This window comes from Bos mutus, chromosome 4, assembly GCF_027580195.1.
Source record: "Bos mutus isolate GX-2022 chromosome 4, NWIPB_WYAK_1.1, whole genome shotgun sequence".
NCBI classification, from domain to species: Eukaryota; Metazoa; Chordata; class Mammalia; order Artiodactyla; family Bovidae; genus Bos; species Bos mutus.
This window is the reverse complement of record NC_091620.1, coordinates 3624483-3644355: the sequence shown is the minus strand read 5'-3', so window position 1 is coordinate 3644355 and position 19873 is coordinate 3624483. Positions and strand designations below refer to the sequence as shown.

The following is a 19873-nucleotide window of genomic DNA, read 5'->3' as shown; positions in this document are numbered from 1 at the left end:
GATTGAGGGGAGGGAAATCCTGGTCACTATGGGTACAGAAATCACAGGTACAGTCACCACGGGCACAGTCATCACAGGTACGGTCACCATAGGGTCACCACGGGCACAGTCATCACAGGTACGGTCACCATAGGGTCACCACGGGCACAGTCGTCACAGGTACAGTCACCACAGGCACAGTCATCACAGGTAGGGTCACCACGGGGACAGTCGTCACAGGTACCGTCACCACGGGGACAGTCATCACAGATACGGTCACCACGGGCACAGTCGTCACAGGTACGGTCACCACAGGCACAGTTGTCACAGGTACGGTCACCACAGGGACAGTCGTCACAGGTACGGTCACCACGGGCACAGTCGTCACAGGTACGGTCACCACGGGCACAGTCGTCACAGGTACGGTCACCACGGGCACAGTCGTCACAGGTAGGGTCACCACAGGGACAGTCATCACAGGTATGGTCACCACGGACACAGTCGTCACAGGTAGGGTCACCACAGGGACAGTCGTCACAGGTACCGTCACCACGGGCACAATCATCACAGGTAGGGTCACCACGGGCACAGTCGTCACAGGTACCGTCACCATGGGGACAGTCATCACAGGTAGGGTCACCACGGCATAGTCATCACAGGTACGGTCACCATGGGCATAGTCGTCACAGGTACGGTCACCACGGCCACAGTCATCATAGGTAGGGTCACCATGGGTCCAGTCGCAGGTGCCGCGGTGATGCCTTCAGGATGGACAGGAGACAACAGAGCCACAGCCCCCAGCCCGCCCCTGTCCCCACCCGATCTCACCCCCAGGATGTCCCAGGACCACATGTAGCCTCGAAGCTGCCCGGGGCATCCTGAGGCTGGGAGTCTTGGACACAGGTCCATCCACCCAGGGCACCGCCAGTGGGCCTGGACCAAGCCCTTCCAGTCCTGCTCCCCTCTCCTCACCTGGGAAACAGGAGAGCTCAGCGCGGCCCCACTGTGAGCCATGTGAGGAGGGAGAGTGTCCCCGGTCCAGGGCCCCTGGCACAGGGGCTCCAGGGGGCGCTCACTGCTGAGAATGTCGGGGACAGTCCTCTCCAGGCCCTGGCCCCAAGGAGCATGCTGTGGGCAGGACAGGCGGGGACACTGAGGAGGCAGGAGGGGGCTCTGGGCTGCGCCTGCCCTGGGACCCCCCCCCCTTGCCTGTGCTTGACGTGAGTCACGGGCTCCCCACCACCCACTTCCATGGCTTTTCATGCCTGCCGACACCTCCAGAAAGTGGAAGGAGGGGGCTTTGGGTTCCAGGTGCCTGCCCTTCTCAGAAGACCCCTTAGGCCAGCAAACAACTGTCAGTTGAGGGCCCCCGTGCCTGTTCACACTCATCATGACACTGGACTGCTGATGGGGGGTGTTGGGCAGCACCGACCGGAGCCGAGCGCCAGTATCAGCCCTGCCTGCAGCCACGAGGCCTCCCCACAGGGTGTGCAGACTCACCAGGGTGACACCTGCCCCGTCCCCCACCCCTGGGCCTTGAGCACCCTGGCCCCTTCCGTGATGGCCGTGCTAACAGGCCTGCTTCTGGGAGGGTCTCGGACACCCAGTGTCAGAGAGGTGAAATGGAAACCCTTTTCTTTGTTACAGGTCTGGCATTTTCCGGGAGCCAGGGGATGAGTACCAACAGCTGTAACTCAGCCAGAGCCTGACCCATGCCTGGGAGCTGGTGCTGCACGCTTACCCTGCTCTTTGCCGCAGTTACCTCCCAGAGGAGGCCGCTGAGGCTCCTGCATGGGGTTAACTTGCTCCAGCTTGGGCAGCGGCTAACTGGGGGAGGCAGTCTTCCCACGACACCGGTCTCACTGGACGGCTGGCTCCACCTCTACAACTGCAGGTCTGCAGCCTTCGGAGAGCCTGTGATTTTAGGGCCAACTGATGGGGTGAAATGCAAATATCCGTGCTGTAAGGCAGACAGCCCCAGAAGGCAAACAGATGAAGTGACTCGAGGCCAATTAAAAAGCAGCTCTTCCGTGGGCTGAGGTTGGCATCAGGCTCCCCAGGGTCCCTTGGCCAGGTGGGTGATGCGGACAACAAGCGCCTGCTCCGGGTGAGATGGCGATGCCTCCAGGGCACCCTGCCCACTGCCTTCTTCCAGCGTGCTTGTCCCCGGCCAACCTCCTGCACGGCTCTAAATGCAGCAGGAAGCACGAGGTGCCGTGGGCCCTGGGAATAATCGGGGTTAGGAGACAGAACTCCAGTGACGAGTCACTTCCCCCTGAGTCAGAGAAGTGCTCCCAAGGGAGACCCCATCCTCCAATGGGGCACTCTTCTGAGATACGGTATATCTTAGTCCTGTTTTGTAGGGTCAGTGGTTCTTCAAATGAATCTTCTCAAACTTGCTCAGTAGCTCACAAAAAATGTCAGCTTCTCTTTAGAGTGAAAAGCAAGTCACCATGAGTTAATTCTCCCTTTGCCAAAATCCAAACAGCATACGGAAGTCAAAAATCAAGTGAATTCTGCTTTATTTTCCCTAATTGTCTTTGGCCAAGTGTGGTCCAAAGCAAACGACTGCCAGAATCTCTCTGTGGATAAAATGACCCCGGGGAGAAGTTTCTCAGGAGCCTGAGAGGAGTGTGCTAGTACTTCTGGGGTTGGGAGGATCTCACACAGGAGAGGTTTTGTCAACAAGCCCCCACTGGACGGGCTGTCAAATGATGTGAAGAGAAGGCAGAATCCACCAGGGCTGGACCCTCACTGCACACATGGGGCTCCCCTTTCTCCCAGGGGTTCGGGGGGCTTCTCTCCTGGTCGAGGGACAGGGCCTCAGGCTTCCCAACCCTACAGAGCGGCTCGCCTCCAGGTACCTTCCCCATGCGGTGCCCTTGGCGCCTGGAGGGGAGGTGCCTCCCTGTGAAGAGAGGTCCCAGCTCTGTATGTCGCCCTAGTCCTCAGGTTCCGCCCTGCCTAAGGTTCCCCGCGTCTCACGTCCACACTCACGTGGGTCTGAACTCACTTTCTCCCAGTCGGCCGCGGCTTCTGGCCTGGATGAATGCCGCAGGAAGGACTACATTCACAACCGGCCAGCACTCGGGCTCTGGGGCTAATGGGCCTGTGTGTGCTGAGCTGTGACCTGGCGGGATGAGCAAGGCAGGTATGTCGTCTGTCCCACTAGGAACCCAACGCTCACCATGACCACCCTGCCAAGCTTGCAACCATGCTTCTGTGACTCCACTTCACGGAGGAGAAAGCTGAGACTCACAGGCAGGGGCGGCTCACCCAAAGCGCCTGCCAGAGCCTTGAGTGGATTCTGGTCTTGGGGTGTGTGGAGGGGGCACTGCTGTGAGAAGTAGATGGGGCTGTTTCACAGGCTCACAAACGGGCAGAGGGTGGGGCTGGCTCTGGTCCTGATTCCTGGTCCACAGCTCATCCCAATGCTGCCGGCGCCCTGCCAACCCGGCACTGAGCCTCCGGCCCGTCTCCCCTGCCCGCCCCGTGCTGTCCGGCAGCTCGAGCTGTCTCTGCCTTGAAGGCTCCATCTGCCTGAGTCATGTCAGCATTACGGCTGTCACCTCTGGATGGGATGACAAGAGGCAGATCAAAGCAGTGCAGGCAGTTGAGACAGGCTTTGGGATCGCTCCTAAAACACAGGCCCTGTGTGTTCTCCCTGTTAATAAGTGCCGCCTCCTGCACCCCCACTGCTGTGTCGACTGGGAAAAAAAGCATCTGGAGAAATCTGGGTCCTGGAAAATTGCAAAAGACATAAATAACATGCCTGATAGATCTGCACTTGGAAATAAATGGCCTCGTTCTATATACGGGCAATCTTATTTATTCCCGCCTGCATCTGCAGCCTTTTTCCTGCCACTAAATATTTTATCTGACGCGCCGAGAGCGGAATTAAATGGAGGGGTTAAACGAGAAACGGCCAACGTCAAGCCAGGAGGCAGAAGGAGCTTTTCCCTTGCCACCCGCAGCCTCCCTGGCTAACCAGCGCCGTGTGACTTGCATATTACTCACTGCACACACCTCATCACCATCCCGGTGGTCTGACAACCCCCACGATTCAGCACTTGAGCCCGGGGACAGCGGACCCGCCATGCCTGTGCTGGCCACCAGGGGGCAGCGTCCACCCCCACCACGTCCTCATGTCTGAGACAGTCAGGAGTCTGGACTTGATTTTTATTCCCCCGCTGCGATCGCTCAGATGTTCATTATAACCTTGCTGGCTGCTAATTTGCAGCTTCTCCAAACACTGATAGATTGCCTCAGTTCTCCTGTCCTCCTTTTTTCATTCCAGGAGAAAATAGACACCGAATGCATTTCCAGGGGCTAGAGACTTTTGAGGAAGAAACTGTCAAGAAGCTGCTCCCATGGAGTGGACACCCAAGGCCCCTGATGGGCCCCGTGATGACCAGCTGCAAACCTGCCTGTCGCATTGAAGCACCCCAGCGGATCCCCTTGTCACTGTCCCGTGTGAAGGGCAGTGTTTCAGGACTCCAGCTGTGCCGAAATGAGACAGACACAAGAGGGCAAGGAAAGTCCTTCAACTTTTGTTAAATCTCTTTTTTTTCTTTTGGTAAAGTCTCTCTCTCTCATGAGTTTGAGCAAGCTCTGGGAGTTTGTGATGGTCAGGGAAGCCTGGCGTGCTGCAGTCCACAGGGTCACAAAGAGCCGGACACGACAGAGCAACCGAACTGAACTGAAAGTCTCTGTCTGCTTCGCTTTGTCTGTCTCTGAGTTTCTCTCTTTGTCTATGCCTCTCTCCTCTCTCACACACACTCTGCATCTCTGGCTGAGCCTCATCTGTTTTAGCATCCTCTGCTTTGCGAGATCGCAGTGTGGGAGTAATGAGTTCCTCTTCCCTGTTCCTAAAACATCAGAGTCAATAAAGGCCCATTACCCCAGAAGCCCGTCTCCCCCGCAGCCTAAAAGGTCTCTTCTACATAGTTTTCCATTCCTCCTTCAGCTTTATGTCCCCTTAATGATGACTTTCCAGTCTCAGTTAAATGTTGCAATGAAACAAAATTACTTACATAAAACTCGAGTGCATAGAAAGAGACGTGCGTGGCTCAGCCTGAGTGGAGAGCAGCTGGACAGCACAGCAGGTGGTGAGCCCCCCTGCCCGACCTGGTCTTCCGCAAACCTCAGCTGTGACCACTCAGGACTGGTTCTCATTTCAGGCTTTCATCCTTTCGACCTACATGGCCACCAAGACACAGTGTTCTGTGGTCCCTGAAGAGTCTGCTGAACCTTCCATCAGCCCAGGAACATGGGGGGCCATCTGGGGGTTCCCAGAAAAGTATTCAGGCATTGAGGTCTGTGCCCCTGTCCTTCAGTTCTGGGGCTTTGACCCCAACACCTTAGGGCCCAGAGCCTCCTCCATGCGAGGCAGGTGGAGAGGCCAGAGGCTGGAAGCGCTGAATGTCTCAGTGGAAGTGGCCACGGTGCCTGCATGGGAGGGCACTGCCTGCCCGCCCGCCATCCATGCCCGGCTCACAGGAGCGAGCACTGCCCTCACCAGAGCTGGGAGGAAGGCCCCAGAATGTCTCCCGACTTTACCAGCTGGTGTCATGATGTGGAGGGGCGGCTGTGGATTTTCTAATCAGCATTCCCCAGCTATTTCAAAAATCTCCCCCTCAGGACAAGCTTATGCAGGCTCACATCTCACAGGATCTCAAGTCAGCAGTAGATCGCAAAAGGCAGAAACTGGAAAAGAGACTGGGGACCAGGCACTGATAACATCCTGAGAGAAGGCAGCTGGGACAAATGTTTAAGGACTCAGCTCTGGATTCCATAAATCAGTTAATGGGTTAGCGATTGCTTGATTTTCTGATTTTCATGGGTCTGTGGTCTGCAACCAGAACGGGTCACTCTGCCAGTGTCTGAGTGGCGCTGGAGACAAGCACCCCGTGGTGAGGGTGTGATTCAACTCCATCCTGAAGGCAAGCCTGGGGCACAGTGCAGCCTCGTCCCACGGGGGCCTGTGGAGCCTGGAGCAGAATGCACGGGTGTGTCCCTGGAGCCCGCTTCACATGGTGCGTCCTGGCTTCCCGGTGGGGCTGCTCCGCGCTGGCTCCCGAGGGAGGGCCCACGTTTGCCCCCTGTCACACGCGGGTCACCAGCCCCGGGTTCCCTGGAGACCGATCTGTTCTGGGCCCACGGGAGAGGTGGGCTTACGTTCTAGAACCAGTGGGGTGGGCGGGCCAGGCTAGGTGTCCATGCAGCCTCCGTGTGGAATGAAGTTTGTTACCTGCAGATTCTTCATACGCCTCACACCTGGGTAGGCCCACGGGCACCGGGACTGGGGGAGAGACTCAACCCTCAACAGAAGCCGTGCGATGGGGATCAGTCATTCGGACGCGTAGAAGAACCGAAAACCTAAGGTGTGTGCGGATCTAGAACCTTGTGGCCCTGTGGTTTGGTCCCGAGGGCCGGGCAGACGTGACCCCGTGACCTCCAGGAAGGCTGGGCCCCTTCCTGGGAACATCTATTTAAAATCCCAACACTTCCTGGGCTTGTGTCCCCACAGCTGTTGGTTTTTCTATTAATAAAGCAAGTGCCATATGCTCGAACTCCTGCAGCAAGAACAAGGTGCTGGACGGGAGTTCTCCATTAAGGCCTGCATGGTCATCTGCTCTTTGGGGACGGCTGGCACCCAGTGGTTCCCAGGCCTGGGGCCCATTTTCAGTGAATGGACAAGTTGTGGCCTTGGGAGGAAGGCGTCGTGTCCTGGGGAGGGGCCCACCCATCCGCAGGAGCCTGGGGTGGGGCAGACGCTGGGGACGCCAGGCCCCGGACTCCGCCGGGACTTGCTCGGGGGCTTGGAGCCATAAGTGCATGTGGTACAGACATAGGCCTGTACCCTCTGGCCAGTGCAGGAGTCACTTTGGGGCACCCTGACCCCACGACGGTGACAGAGAGACGGCCTCTCCCTCTGCTGGGAGACCGAGGAGGAAGGTGCGACTGACCTGAGACCTAAGGCCTGGATCTCCTTCCAGGCACCGGCCCTCATTCATAGGATCTGTGACAAGGACATGGCAACCCGCTCCAGTACTCTTGCCTGGAGAATCCCATGGACAGAGGAGCCTGGCAGGCTACGGTCCATAGGGCCGCAGAGGCTTGGACACGACTGGGCGACTTAGCAGTAACAGTGACAAGGGCGTGTCTCCACGTCCAGGGGGCTCTGACGTGGAGAAGCTGAGCTGCCATCTCACCCCCACCCTGCCCCAACCTCCCCAAACCCAGCCCTGGGCAAAGAGAAAAATTACACTGAAAACACAGGTTGTATAGAAAGAAAGGAAAAGGAGGTCCCACGAAGGGAGGACCAGCGGCAGGGAGAAGCAGATGAGAACCCCTGATGAATTCCCAGCACACGCGTGTCCTGCGGGGGGTCGGGGGGGCAGAATGGGGTGGAGGATGGGGGCACCCTGTGCTGGGCCCCCGACCCTGCTATAATCGGGGCGTTTTCCTCCTGACACCCACCCAGGAAAGCCAAGGACAGGTAGACAACCCGTCGCAAAGGCACCTCCTATGCATACAGACTTCACGCCATCACACTGAGTGCTCCCCCTGACATTCAAGTAGGAAAACACAGCTGGGGAAGGCGGGCAGCGCTATCCGGTCCATCCCGTGATGCTTGCAGAGCAGAGAAAAAGAACTAAGCGCAAAGAGGTCAGGACGCGGGTTCGGTGGGAAAGGGTGGGGGCAGGACCCTGGCCTCTGGGCCCAGATGACGTCTCGAGCGCAGGCAAGCTCGGAGCCTCACATGTCTTTCTTCAAGCATCTGCGGCCTGCCTCTCAGTGGAACACTAACATTAACAAGACTCTCGACACTAGGGCAAAGGGTCTCAAGTCCTTACAAGATTTTAGGAAACAAAAAAGACTAAAAGAAACTGGGGTGTCTGGGAGCGTCAAGATTTCAGCCAGTGATACCCGAGTTTCATTAAAACTCCACAACCAAAAGATGGAGATGTGTCGGTCTTAATCCCACAGTCGATGCATAATTAAAGAGCTTTAAAAGCCTAACCACTGAGCATCGTATATTATTTATCACTCTCTCAGGATTAGGTAATTAATTGTGAGAAACATTTCTCAAGACCAGCGGGAATTCTTCCCACACGTGGAGAGAACGTTTTCCCCTCAGAGTTCTCCTTTTCCTGATTTTTGTTTCACGCTGAATTAGAACAATCAGGGACCCACAAGGCCCAGGCAGGACTGTCAAGGGCAGACTCGGCTTCTGACTCTGTGAGCTGGGGTTTGCAGTAAACCGACGGTGTCACACGATGGCCAGCTCCACGGGGCCCGCCCACCCTGGGGTCTGTCCCCTGCCGTCGGGGGCTGCTCAGTGGGAAACACAGCGGTTAATTTAAAGGACTCCAAGGAGACGTGGAGAAGAGTGCTGATCACAGGCACACGTGTCACTGATCAACCTTTCATGGGAGATGGAGACCTACCAGCTGGCGATTTGGCTGATGCCCCTGGGCTATCAGCCGTGAAGTGGGAAATGAGCTGAGTTTGCTTCCCAGGTGGCGCTAGCAGTAAAGAACGCGCCTGCCAAGGCAGGAGACGCAGGAGACGACGGTTCGATCCCCAGGTTGGGAAGACTCCTTGGAGGAGGAAATGGCCACCCACTCCAGTATTCTTGCCTGGAGAATCCCATGGATGGAGGAGTCTACAGTTCACAGGGTTGCAAAAAGTTGGACACGACTGGAGTGACCACGCATGCAAGGTGAGTTTGCAGCGACAAAAAGTTACACCCATAGCTGTCTCTTGAGCGGTCCAATGAGGGGGACATGGCATTGCTACCTGCAGTGACTCACTAATGTCTTGCGAGTGCTCGGGCAGGCCAAGCCGCCCTCACCCAGAGTCCACCCCGCTAATGCCCCCACGCCTGGTGTCTGGGGGATAGCAGCCGCAGCAGTCTTGCAACCACTACCCACACCCCCCGGGTGCCCCTAAACCTGTTGCTCAGTTCTTCTTACTGACCCTCAGGGCCCCCCCGGCCCTGCAGGAGTTCCTCTCCTGCTGATTCCAGATCTGGGGTCTGCGGCCCCACCGTGGGAATCTGCAGGGCAGGGTCTCCACTGTGCAGGCCTCTCCCGCGTCTGGCTGACTGCCAGCACTGCGTCCTGGGCCCTGGTCCTGGCGGCCGGGTGGTGAGCAGGGCCGCGCAGCAGAGTCACTTCCGGTCCGAGCACAGCGCCTCCGTCTCCACCCACTCTGGGCTGGGCGGGGCCTGCTGCCAGGCGGGAGGGCGGGGCCTGCAGCCTGCGCCCCTGGGTGAGCTCTGGGAGCAGACCCGCCCACCTCTGCCCTATGCGGGGCATGAGCGATTCTCCTGCTGTGAATCCTGGAGGGGGTGTCTGGTTTGCTTTGCTGACTTGTTTTCTGGTTTTTAAAATTATTACTTGTTTGCCACACCACATGGCCTGAAGGATCTTAGTTCCCTGACCAGGGATTGGACCTGGATCTGCTGCAGTGGACATGTGACATCTTTACTGCCGGACCCCCGAGGAAGTCCCTGTGGGTTTGTTTTAGAGTTTCCCAGCCTGACCTCGGCATCCTCTCCCGCTTCTCTGACCAGGTTTATTTCAGTACAGGGAGGACGCTGGGCTGCAAAGCACAGGTCAGGGCCCTGCCCTCGGCGTTGAACTTGGGGGAAATTCCCGATCGGGAGTTCCAGCATTTGCTGTTTTTGTCGCCGGGCCCTGGCCCCTGCCCCGGCCTCCCGGGCCTGACGTCCTGGACAGAATGTTGCTTCTTCCTTGGCTGGTGCTGCGGTCTCGCCCCAGCTCGGGCCACGGTCACCTTTCCAGTGGAGAGCCACCAGGGCACCCCTGGAGATCCCCCAGGCTTACGCCCCATCCTCATGACTGGAAGGTCCGTTCATCACACAGTTTCCATGGAAACTCTTGCCTGCATGCTCCCGGGAGGCGGGAAGATACAAGAGTGACTATGGACCACAGCTATGGTCACCCCGGCACTCAGAGGGTGGGGGACCCAAGGAGAAAGACAAGGGAGATGATGGGCAAGGACGTCTCTGCAGGCTTCTCTCGGGAGAAATCCAGACCGCTTTCCAGACCCTTCCCCTGCACTCAGCTGGGTGCTCTGGGGGTGCCACACTCTGGGGGTGCCACGCTCTGGGGGGCTCAGGCCTGACCTTCGCCTTACAAACACCTCTGCCCCCTGTGGAAGACACTCGTCTGACCCTGGGCAAACGGCCGTCTGAGACCCTGCCACGTCTGCCAGCAGCCGGCGGGAGGTGGATTCTCATGGGATATTTCACAGCCCCGAGATGCCATGTCGTGATGACACGTCCTGCCATGCCCACGTGGTTCCGCCGTGTGCTATCATCCAGCCTCACACTAAATCTTTGGGGAAGTTATCTGAGCTCTTCGTTTTCAGATGATAAACCTGAAGGTCAGACAAGGTATGTGACTGCCTCAAGGTCACCGGTGGCAGCGTGGCAGCTCAGGGATGCACCCGCAGGTCCTGGGGCCCTCACGCCCATGCTGAGAAGCGCCTGGTGCAGAGCTGGGGGTGTCGGAGGTGCGAGCAGACCTTGTTGAGGTGATGGGTGGTCCGCTCACGCCTCGGGAACCCATCAGGCCTATTTTTAATCTGCAAGAAGTTTATGCAGCTTTTTATACATGATGGGCGTGTAGTGAGGAGGCCAAGTTGGAAACACTTACTGGCTGTGTGACCGCAGAGAAGTCACGCAATGCTTCTGAGCCCAAGTTTCTGCAGCTGCGGCAGGAAGTTCGTTCCTGTTTAGTCATGTCAGGTGAGCCGTGGAAGAGGCAGTGGGTGAGAGCGAGCACGCCTGCCGCGGGCCAGCCCCGCCTGGCAGTGTTATTAGCAGGCGGTCTGGAGTAACGTCCCTGCCTCGCCCCTCGGTCCTGTCTCCATTCCCAACACCTCTCCTGCCTCCTTTGGGGATAAAAAGAGTGAAGCTCATCGTTACGGTGAGATTAAACGTTCCTGGGGCTCTTCAGTGATCAGCCTGCTATTTTTGCTGAAGGAAGGGTGCGGAAGCTCTGATGGTAGTGGGAAAAAGGAGGCCAGCTAAGCTCCCTCGGGGGGAGTCTGGGACCCTGCACCTGAACCCTGGAGCCAGGGCTGCACGGAGAGGACGGGGGAGCGCGGCTGTATGTAGGGACCGTCCCGGTGGGGAGGCATGCGGGCAGGGGTGGGTGTGACGGGACTCGAAGGCCGAGAAGGAAGCGGAGGATCCAGATGAGGCTGGACCGGCCCCGGGGGCGAGGAGAGCCTTGGGGCCAGCTGGATGCGGCCTGGCTGGCAGCTTCTCCCCACAGGCCTGACAGTCTCACTCTCAGCCTTGGACCACTGTCCTGTGCTGACGTTTACAGGGAAACAGGAGGACATCTCGTCGGGGGTCAGAGAGAGCACAGAAGCAATGAGCCAACACCGAAGCATCTCATCCCGCCCCATGCCAGACCCGAGAGGGTCCCCACTCAACAGCTGTGGCCTCTTCTGTGTCTTTCTACAAGGTAAGACCCCCTGCTGCCTGAGTCAAGGTCACCGCTACTTCATGTGCTGGAGACGGGGCTACCCAGGAAGAACGCTCACTTCACTTCAAACCCCAAAAGCGCTGACTTACAGGACTAGAGGTCGGCCGCCTGCTACCCGGTGCTGCTGCTGGTCCAGGCAGCACCTCCTGGGTCGGGGGCGCCCCTGGAGGCTGATTAAATTCCGGTATTCTCATCATCACCTTCATGCCTGTGTCCCTCTTTAGAAGCGAACTGCAATATGAATTTTTAACTATGTAATGTCTACAAGCCACCCTGAAGCACACTCTTTACCGAGTGACATGACCGTGGTGCTCAAGGGTGAACGGCTGTCAGGTGAGGGGGGCACGCCTCCAGCTCGGGGACGCTGATGCAGAGAGAAGGTTCCAGGGCGACGCTTGTATCTGCACAGACATCCTCTCCAGGGGGAGCAGGAAGCCTGCACTTCCTACATAGACATATGGAGACAATAACTCAAGAGTGAACAGCTCAGTGGTTCTCAACACTGATGCTGGAGGAGAATGGACCACGCGTTCGTGCTTCTGGTGCTGACGATGCCAGCGAGAGAGGCGTGTACCTGCTATGTGACCAGTTTTGGAAAAGTTCAAGTGTCAGTCGCTTAGCTGTGTCCGAGTCTCTGCGACCCCATGGATTGTAGCCCGCCAGGCTCCTCTGTCCATGGGATTCTCCAGGCCAGAATACTGGAGTGAGTTGCCTTCTCCAGGGGATCTTCCCGACCCAGAGGTCAAACCTGAGTCTCCTGCATTGCAGGCGGATTCTTTACCATCTGAGCCAGCAGGGAAGCCACTGGTTTTTTAAAATTCCAAGATAAAGAATAACAGTAGCTTCAACGGCAACAGCTGCGGTTCACCTGTCCCAGGGGCTGTTCTAAGAATTGTAAGCACATCAGTCCATTTAATTTCCAAGATGACCTGAGGGAACCTAGATGGTCTTCAGGCTTGTCTTGCGGATAAGAAAACAGACCCAAAGAGTTCAGATCTCATTCCGCTTCATGGTGCTTTTACATGGTGAAGCTATGATTCAAAGGCAGGCTAGGTGGCTGCAAAGACCCTGTCCTTCCCCCCCAGCTCTGCCGCTCGCACACGAGAGGGCTTTGTAAAGCCCACCACAAGCTGCAGGCAATTTTCTGGGAGATTTCCTGGTCTGACCAAGATTTCCCATCAGGTAAATCGGAGAAGTAACCAACAACCACATCCAAAGAGCTACAAATCCATGGTCTGAATAAGCATGCAGAAGTGAACATGACTCTCAGTCCCCTGAACTCCAGGCCATGCAACTGTCTCTAAATCTATCAGTCCAGCCAGAATGAGGCTCCACGGGCGTGTCTACCACCAGGATGCAGCCTGCTAATGACTGAAGTACCGGATCCAGGTACTTCAGAGATGTTAGCATTTGAAGAACTCAATCAAGAACGGACACTCAGAGTGGCTCCATGAGCTTTGCAAAATATCAGGATCAAAATGTGTATATGGCAGGAGGGTGGTTTAATAACAGAGTGAGAGGCATCAGAAATACTTTCTTGCTGATAAAAACCTGGTGTGCATGTCCCCTACCTGCATCTGACAGTCCCGGGCGAGGGCTGTCCGCTGGGACCTGTGGTCACAGTGGACCCCGCAGGCCTGATCCACCGATCACAAGTACAGAGCTTGGGCAGGGGACATGGGAGCCTAGGTATACAGGTCAGCACACACACACACCGCTCACCAAGCATGGAATAAACCACAAGGTTAGTCAAAGACAAAGGCACATTCCATGGGAACTATGACTTAGAATTTCACTTTAGGGAATCTGGCAAGATTGGGGTGACTAGGATGATCTGGGAAGAATTCTTTACAGGAACATATTTCCTGTGGAAAGTACACATTTTCAAAACCACCCCAGGGAGCCCCACAATTTGGTCATGACAACATTACTTCCCACGGGAGCCGTTTCCTCAGTCAACTCCCTGTCTCCTTGAGAATCCACCTGCCAATGCAGGAGATGCAGGAGGCATGGGTTTGACCCCTGGGTTGGGAAGATCCACTGGAGGAGGGCATGGCAAGCCATTCCGGTATTCCTGTCTGGGAAATCCCATGGACACAGAAGCCTGGTGGGCTACAGTCCATGGGGTTGCAAAGAGATACGACCGAGTGACTAAACAACACACATACACACACACGCATCTGACTGCCTCGGCAACGGAGGTACGGATGTCTCATAAGACAGCAAAACAGGTGATGACTTAAAGTTTCATTATTGAAAAGTTATTGGCCAAAAACTCTGTGCTGTACCACTATGGTAGTAGCAGTGTGGGTCGCTCAGTTGTGTCTGACCTTTGCGACCCCATGGACTGGAGCCCTCCAGCCTCCTCCGTCCATGGGATTCTCCAGGCAAGAATACTGGAGTGGGTTGCCATTTCCTCCTCCAGGGGATCCTCCTGACTCAGGGATCAAACCCACGTCTCTTACATCTTCTGCATTGGCAGACAGGTTCTTTACCACTAGGACCAGCTGGGAAGCCCACCATACCTCGTGTATATGATGGCAATGATCAAAATGGAACTAATGTAAACAGTGTTGACTGGAAAATACAACCACCTCTGTAACACTGGAAACCATGAACCTTTCATAAAAATTTGGACAATCCAGCCCTTTGCTCATAAGCTTACATATTAGGAGCTTTGCAAAATCACTAAGACGTGCATGAAAGTACAAATTCCTAACAGAATCTCCCTTTCTGAGTTCTCAAAAACTGAATACACCTTTAGATTCTGGGTAACCAACTTTGAAGTGAAAGTGTTAGTTGTTCAGTCATGTCCAACTCTTTGCAAACTCGGGGACTGTAGCCCACCAGGCTCCTCTGTCCATGGAATTCTCCAGTCAAGAATACTGGAATGGGTTGCCATTCCCTTCTCCAGGGGGTCTTCCTGACCCAGGGATCAAACCCAGGTCTCCCCCATGGCAGGCAGATTCTTTACCATCTGAACCACCAGGGAAGCCCAACTTGACCTTACTAAACCTTAAAAGAGTTGTGGGACACTTTTAAGTCATCTTTAACCTCAAATTAAAATCAAAATACTATGTAACTGCATGACATTTGCCCAGAAGAATAAAATATGCACTTTACTCATCAAGATAAGTGTGTGGCCGCTGTGAGGGCAGGAATCTGCAGAGTCAGTGGGGCTCGTGGTCTGATGTCACAGACGGCCTTGAGGGCACGTTTCCCAGTGTGGGGGCTGCTTCAGTGAGTTAGGGGGTTTCCTATGGAGTGCATGTAAACCTCGGCTCGAGGGATGGGGGCTCCTGGCACTCCCCTGCATGTCCTCCTCCTCTTCCTCAGCCCTTGATATTCTGAAACGTTCAACATGTTCAAAAGATCCTTTCTGGGAAACAAAACAAATCAATGTGGCGTCTGACTGCCAACAAGCCTATGGGCCGTGGAGTAGCTCAGAATTTATGTAAGCTCTGCTTCTCAGAACTAACATCTCTGAGTGAGTCAGGCACCCTGCAAACACTTTCAGGGTATTTTTTTCCTCTAATCTTGCCCCCTACCGTTTTTTAAAAGGAGCATTTGGAGGTGAAGCAGTTAAGTCACAGATGAGAAAAAAGCAGCCTTCAGAGTTTACCTTCCTATTATTAAAAAGGAGCTGAGATTCCTTGCAGGCTCCAGGAGTCGAAGCATCAGTGTATATAACCTTCCAGGGAACAGCACTCAGCAGACTGAGCTGTACATCAACCATGATTGATTTAGAATATTGGGGCCCTGTTATCACACCAACACAATTCCCTGTAAATGCCCTAAAGAAACATTTCTTTTCAACCAATCTGCTCAAGCAGAAGCTTACCTTGAATTGCAAGGCAATGAGTTCTTTTATTAGGAAGATACTAAAAAAGATATTCTCAATTTCCTGGTGATGGAGTTTTAAAGAAGATTATTCCTAGAGTGGGTTGAGGCTCTTCCTGCTGGGACCCCAGTGCCCCGCCCCTCTCTGGGGGCCATGGGGTTGTTGCCCTGACCCCTCTGCCACCTGTAGGGTTGTCTGTCACAGGACAGCAGAAGCGTGGTGGATACTGTCCATTTCGTCCCGTGACACCCTCGGGTGAGCCCAATGAAACCTCAAGGTCGATTCTCCTGGGGCCCGGAATGCAGCTCAGAACCAGACCCGTGGGTGCTCTGAGCAGTGGTGACCACGATGGAATAAACATGAGGCTTCCGGGGAGACCACAGGGAGGGGTACCGTTGTGATGAGCGCTCCAGCGTTCAGCCAGGAAGCCAGCTGCACAGAATCAGGACCGTGGTGGCCTCTGGGAAGGGGCTTGGTGGAGGGAGGGCCTTCTGAGATGAGGGAGTGTTCTGTGCCTTTTGAAGGATTTCCTTTCAGAAATTATTTTATTATTCTTACTGTTTATTTTTATTTTTTGGCTGTGCCACGTGGCATGCGGGATCTAGTTCTCCAACCAGGAACTGAAGCTGCACCCCCGGCAGGGCAGCATGGACCCTTAACCACTTAACTGAACCTGCACCCCCGGCAGGGCAGCGTGGACCCTTAACCACTTAACTGAACCTGCACCCCCGGCAGGGCAGCGTGGACCCTTAACCACTTAACTGAACCTGCACCCCCGGCAGGGCAGCGTGGACCCTTAACCACTTAACTGAACCTGCACCCCCGGCAGGGCAGCGTGGACCCTTAACCACTTAACTGAACCTGCACCCTGGCAGGGCAGCGTGGACCCTTAACCACTGGGCTGAACCTGCACCCCCGGCAGGGCAGCGTGGACCCTTAACCACTGGACTGCCAGGGAAGTCCCACGTTCTACGCCTTGATGGGGTTGCACAGAGCATGTTAGTAAGCCCACCGAACCGTGGCCTTGGAACTGTGCATTTAACTGTCAAAGACTTCCACCTCAATTTAAAAAAATGGAAACCCAGTCACAGAACCTTGAGCCTCAGTGGCTTCAGTGAGATTCCAGTGGGAAGTGGGACTGAGCATATATGTTTCTGTGCTCTGTTCTCCAGGATATAAAAAAGCTGCTGCAATGCAGAGCCCAGGTTAAGGGACGCACCACACTGATGAAACATGAGCTCTTCCAGGCTTTGTCACGCCCAGGCATCCCAGAGCCCCTGGTCCAGCCCTGCACAGTGGACTCCTGTTGTGTTCATGGGTTCTCAGGTGGGAAGGTCGAGACGGGTACCCACTGTGTATCAGCCTGGCGCCCATCCATACCTGCATGTCCAGGAGGGGCAGTCCTGCAGCTGAACAGTGACACCCCCCCCCAACCCAGAGCATCTCCCCTGACCTCGTGCCAACTCGGGCAGATGACCTACCCTCACCACTGCCTCCGTGGTGAAATGTCTGTGACACGCTCATCTCAGAATGCGCTCTCGAGGGCGCCATGGACAGGGTGTCTGTGGCCTCACAAAATTCACGTGGAACCGAATCCCCGCGGTGATGGTGTCTGGAGGCGGGGCCTTTGGAGCCTCCATGATGGGATGAGTGTTCCACCAGCGGGATGAAGGGGCCAGAGCTTGCTCCCTGCCTCCTTCTCCCCCCGCACCCCCATCCTGTGAGGACACAGGGAGAAGGCGGCCATCTGCAAGCCAGGAAGAGAGCCCTCACCAGACATCAGCACTGCCAGAGCCCTGATCTTGGACCATGTGAAAGAGACAGAAGGTTCTCAGGCCACCCAGACTGTGGTCTATTGGTATCACAGCAGCCTGGACTACGGCAGGTGACATGAGGTGCTAACAGGCACCAAAGCACTTAGCATGGGGCCTGGCAGCTAGCAGCAATCAATACACGACTGTTACCGTCACAGCAAAGTTCTCATCAGCACGGAAAGTGAAAGTGAAGTCCCTCAGTCGTGTCTGACTCTTTGCAACCCCATGGACTGTAGCCTAACAGGCTTCTCTGTCCATGGGATTTTCCAGGCAAGAATACTGGAGTGGGCTGCCATTTCCTTCTCCAGGTGATCTTCCCAACCCAGGGATTGAACCCGGGTCTCCCGCATTGTAGGCAGATGCTTGCTTCAGAAAAGAGCTGCTCGCTCAGATTTTCAGAGGTTCAGTAACGCCCGCCGCCGGAGTCCTCCGGCGTCCCAGTGGCAGGAAACGTCCAGCGAGGTGGATGGATGCACGCAGGCAGCACCTCACCCTGCCCGTGGGGGTTTACCCTCTGACGTCTTCCCCAGGCAGAACCAGGTGCTCTGCCTCTCGGAAAGGGAGCAGGGGACCTTGGAGTCTGGACCCTGCCTGTTTCAGAGTCATCCCCAGCATGGCACAGGCTGGCGGGTGCCCAGCACACCTGGCCACCAAGTGAGAGACCGACACTGCAGGCCCCCGCCGGCCACCTGCTGCTCCCCGGGGCTCCACACGCCCTCTGGAATTTAGCTGAAGCTCCAGAAACCAGAGCTTAACTGACAGAGTGCACATCACCACCACGAACCGCCGTGAAGCAGTGGCAGCCGCGCCCACAGGAACGGCGCCCCGCCCCCCGCGTACCTTCGTACAGCCAGTCGCTGAGGCCGTTGTAAATCACGCCTTCCTTCCCAGTGGAGACCACGCGGATGGCCTGCTTCCCGACGTGCGCACAGTAGTAGATATTGTTTTCAAAGATAAATATCTAATTGGAAAGAGAAAAAAAGCACAGCATTAATCAAGGAAGCAGTTCCAAACAGGGTGTTCTTAAAACCCCAAAGCCGGCCATTTGGTAGGCATTTTCCTGGTGCATTTATTGGACAGAACAAGGGTCTCAAGATCCCTTGGGGCTCACCTGCCTCCAACACCATCTACACTGAGGGTCAGTCAGAGCCTCAAACTACACGCAGTTCACCCAATGCTGTCATTTACCACCTCGACAACTGATCTGAAACCCGTGGGGGTGTTAACATCAAGTTGCCTTGACTGTGTTAGCAATTGTATTTTCCCTAGAAGTTATGAAGGCGGGGGGGTGGGGGGGGGTGGGGGTGGGGTGGGGGGGGTGGGGGTGGGGGTGGGGTGGGGTGGGGGGTGGGGGTGGGGGTGGGGGTGGGGTGTGGGGGTGGGGTGGGGGTGGGTGGGGTGGGGGGGGGTGGGCTGGGGGTGGGCTGGGAAACTGGAAACCTGAGACTTATTCACTCAACATTTACTAAAAACTACTTAGTGGACTTCCCTGGTAGCTCAATAGGTAAAGAATCTGCCTGCAGTGCAGGAGACCCGGGTTCAGTCCCTGGGTTGGGAAGATCCCCTGGAGAAGGAAATGGCAACCCACTCCAGTATTCTTGCCTGGAGAACCCCATGGATGGAGGAGCCTGGTGGGCTGCAGTCTGTGGGGTTGCAAAGAGTCGGACACGACTGAGTGACCAACACTTAGTGGGAGAAGTGGGCAGCAGAGGATGACACGGTTAGCTGGCATCATGGACTCAATGGGCATGAATCTGAGCATTAAGTTCATATCTCCCACTAACTCTGGGGGATAGTGAAGGACAGGGAAGCCTGATGTGCTGCAGTCCACGGGGCTGCAAAGAGTCGGACATGACTGAGTGACTGAACACCACCACCACTTGGTGGGCACCTGCTCTGTGCCAATCCTGAGACAGCATGTTGATGGACGAGGTGGGATGTATCATGCACTTTCATCCTACTTACAGTCTGGTAAAGAAGACAGACTTTAACAGGAGAATGCTCTGATGGGGACAAGTGGAGACGTGGGGACATGTGATGGTACTGCTGCCTTAGGACAAAGGACAGGCCTGAGAAAGTGACCGAAAAGTATATATTTTTTAATTGTGGTAAAACATGCTCGACATGAAACCTGCCACCCTGGCTACTTTTCAGCGCATAGTCTGCTGGCATTAAATGCACTCACACTGTCCTGCAACTGTCCCCACCGCCATCTCCTGGACTCCTGGCATCCTGCAGAAATAAAGCCCCGCCCCCATAAAACACTAACTGCACTCCCTGCCCGCAGCATCCTCCGTTCTACTTTCTGCGTCTTAGGCACCTGACGACTCCAGGGACCTCATAGAATAGAAAAGTGCAGTGTGGGTGCTTCTGTGTCTGGCTCAACTCACAGAGCAGGACGTCCTCAAGGTTCACCTGGGTTGGAGCAAGGGTCAGCGCTCGAGAAAGTGGGTTTTAGGTTGCGATCTGGACAGGGAGCATGACAAGGAAAGGGGGTGGATAAATGAGATGACAAGGGGCAAACAGCTTGCGAGAAACCAGAGGCAGGGCTTGGGGGCTGGGGGCACTGGGCACACGCTCCCAGTGACCAGAATCCTGCCAGGCACAGGACCCCAGGGGCAGCGGGAAGCCTTGGCTGAGGCTTGAGGAGGGAGCGCCAGGGTTGGGGTGAGTCTTCTGCAGGTGAGCCCCGGGCCGTGAAGATGGAT

General features: G+C 55.8%; 1 protein-coding gene across 3 annotated transcripts in view; it reads right to left on the bottom strand.

Annotated features, from left to right (window-relative positions):
- DPP6 (dipeptidyl peptidase like 6) overlaps positions 1-19873 on the bottom strand; it is a 787207-nt gene that overhangs the window by 105039 nt on the left and 662295 nt on the right. For all 3 annotated transcript variants that reach the window (XM_070368978.1, XM_070368979.1, XM_070368980.1), the window contains one exon: positions 18006-18126. In XM_070368978.1, coding sequence (XP_070225079.1) covers positions 18006-18126 — 121 coding nt within the window. The remainder of the gene's footprint in view (positions 1-18005; positions 18127-19873) is intronic.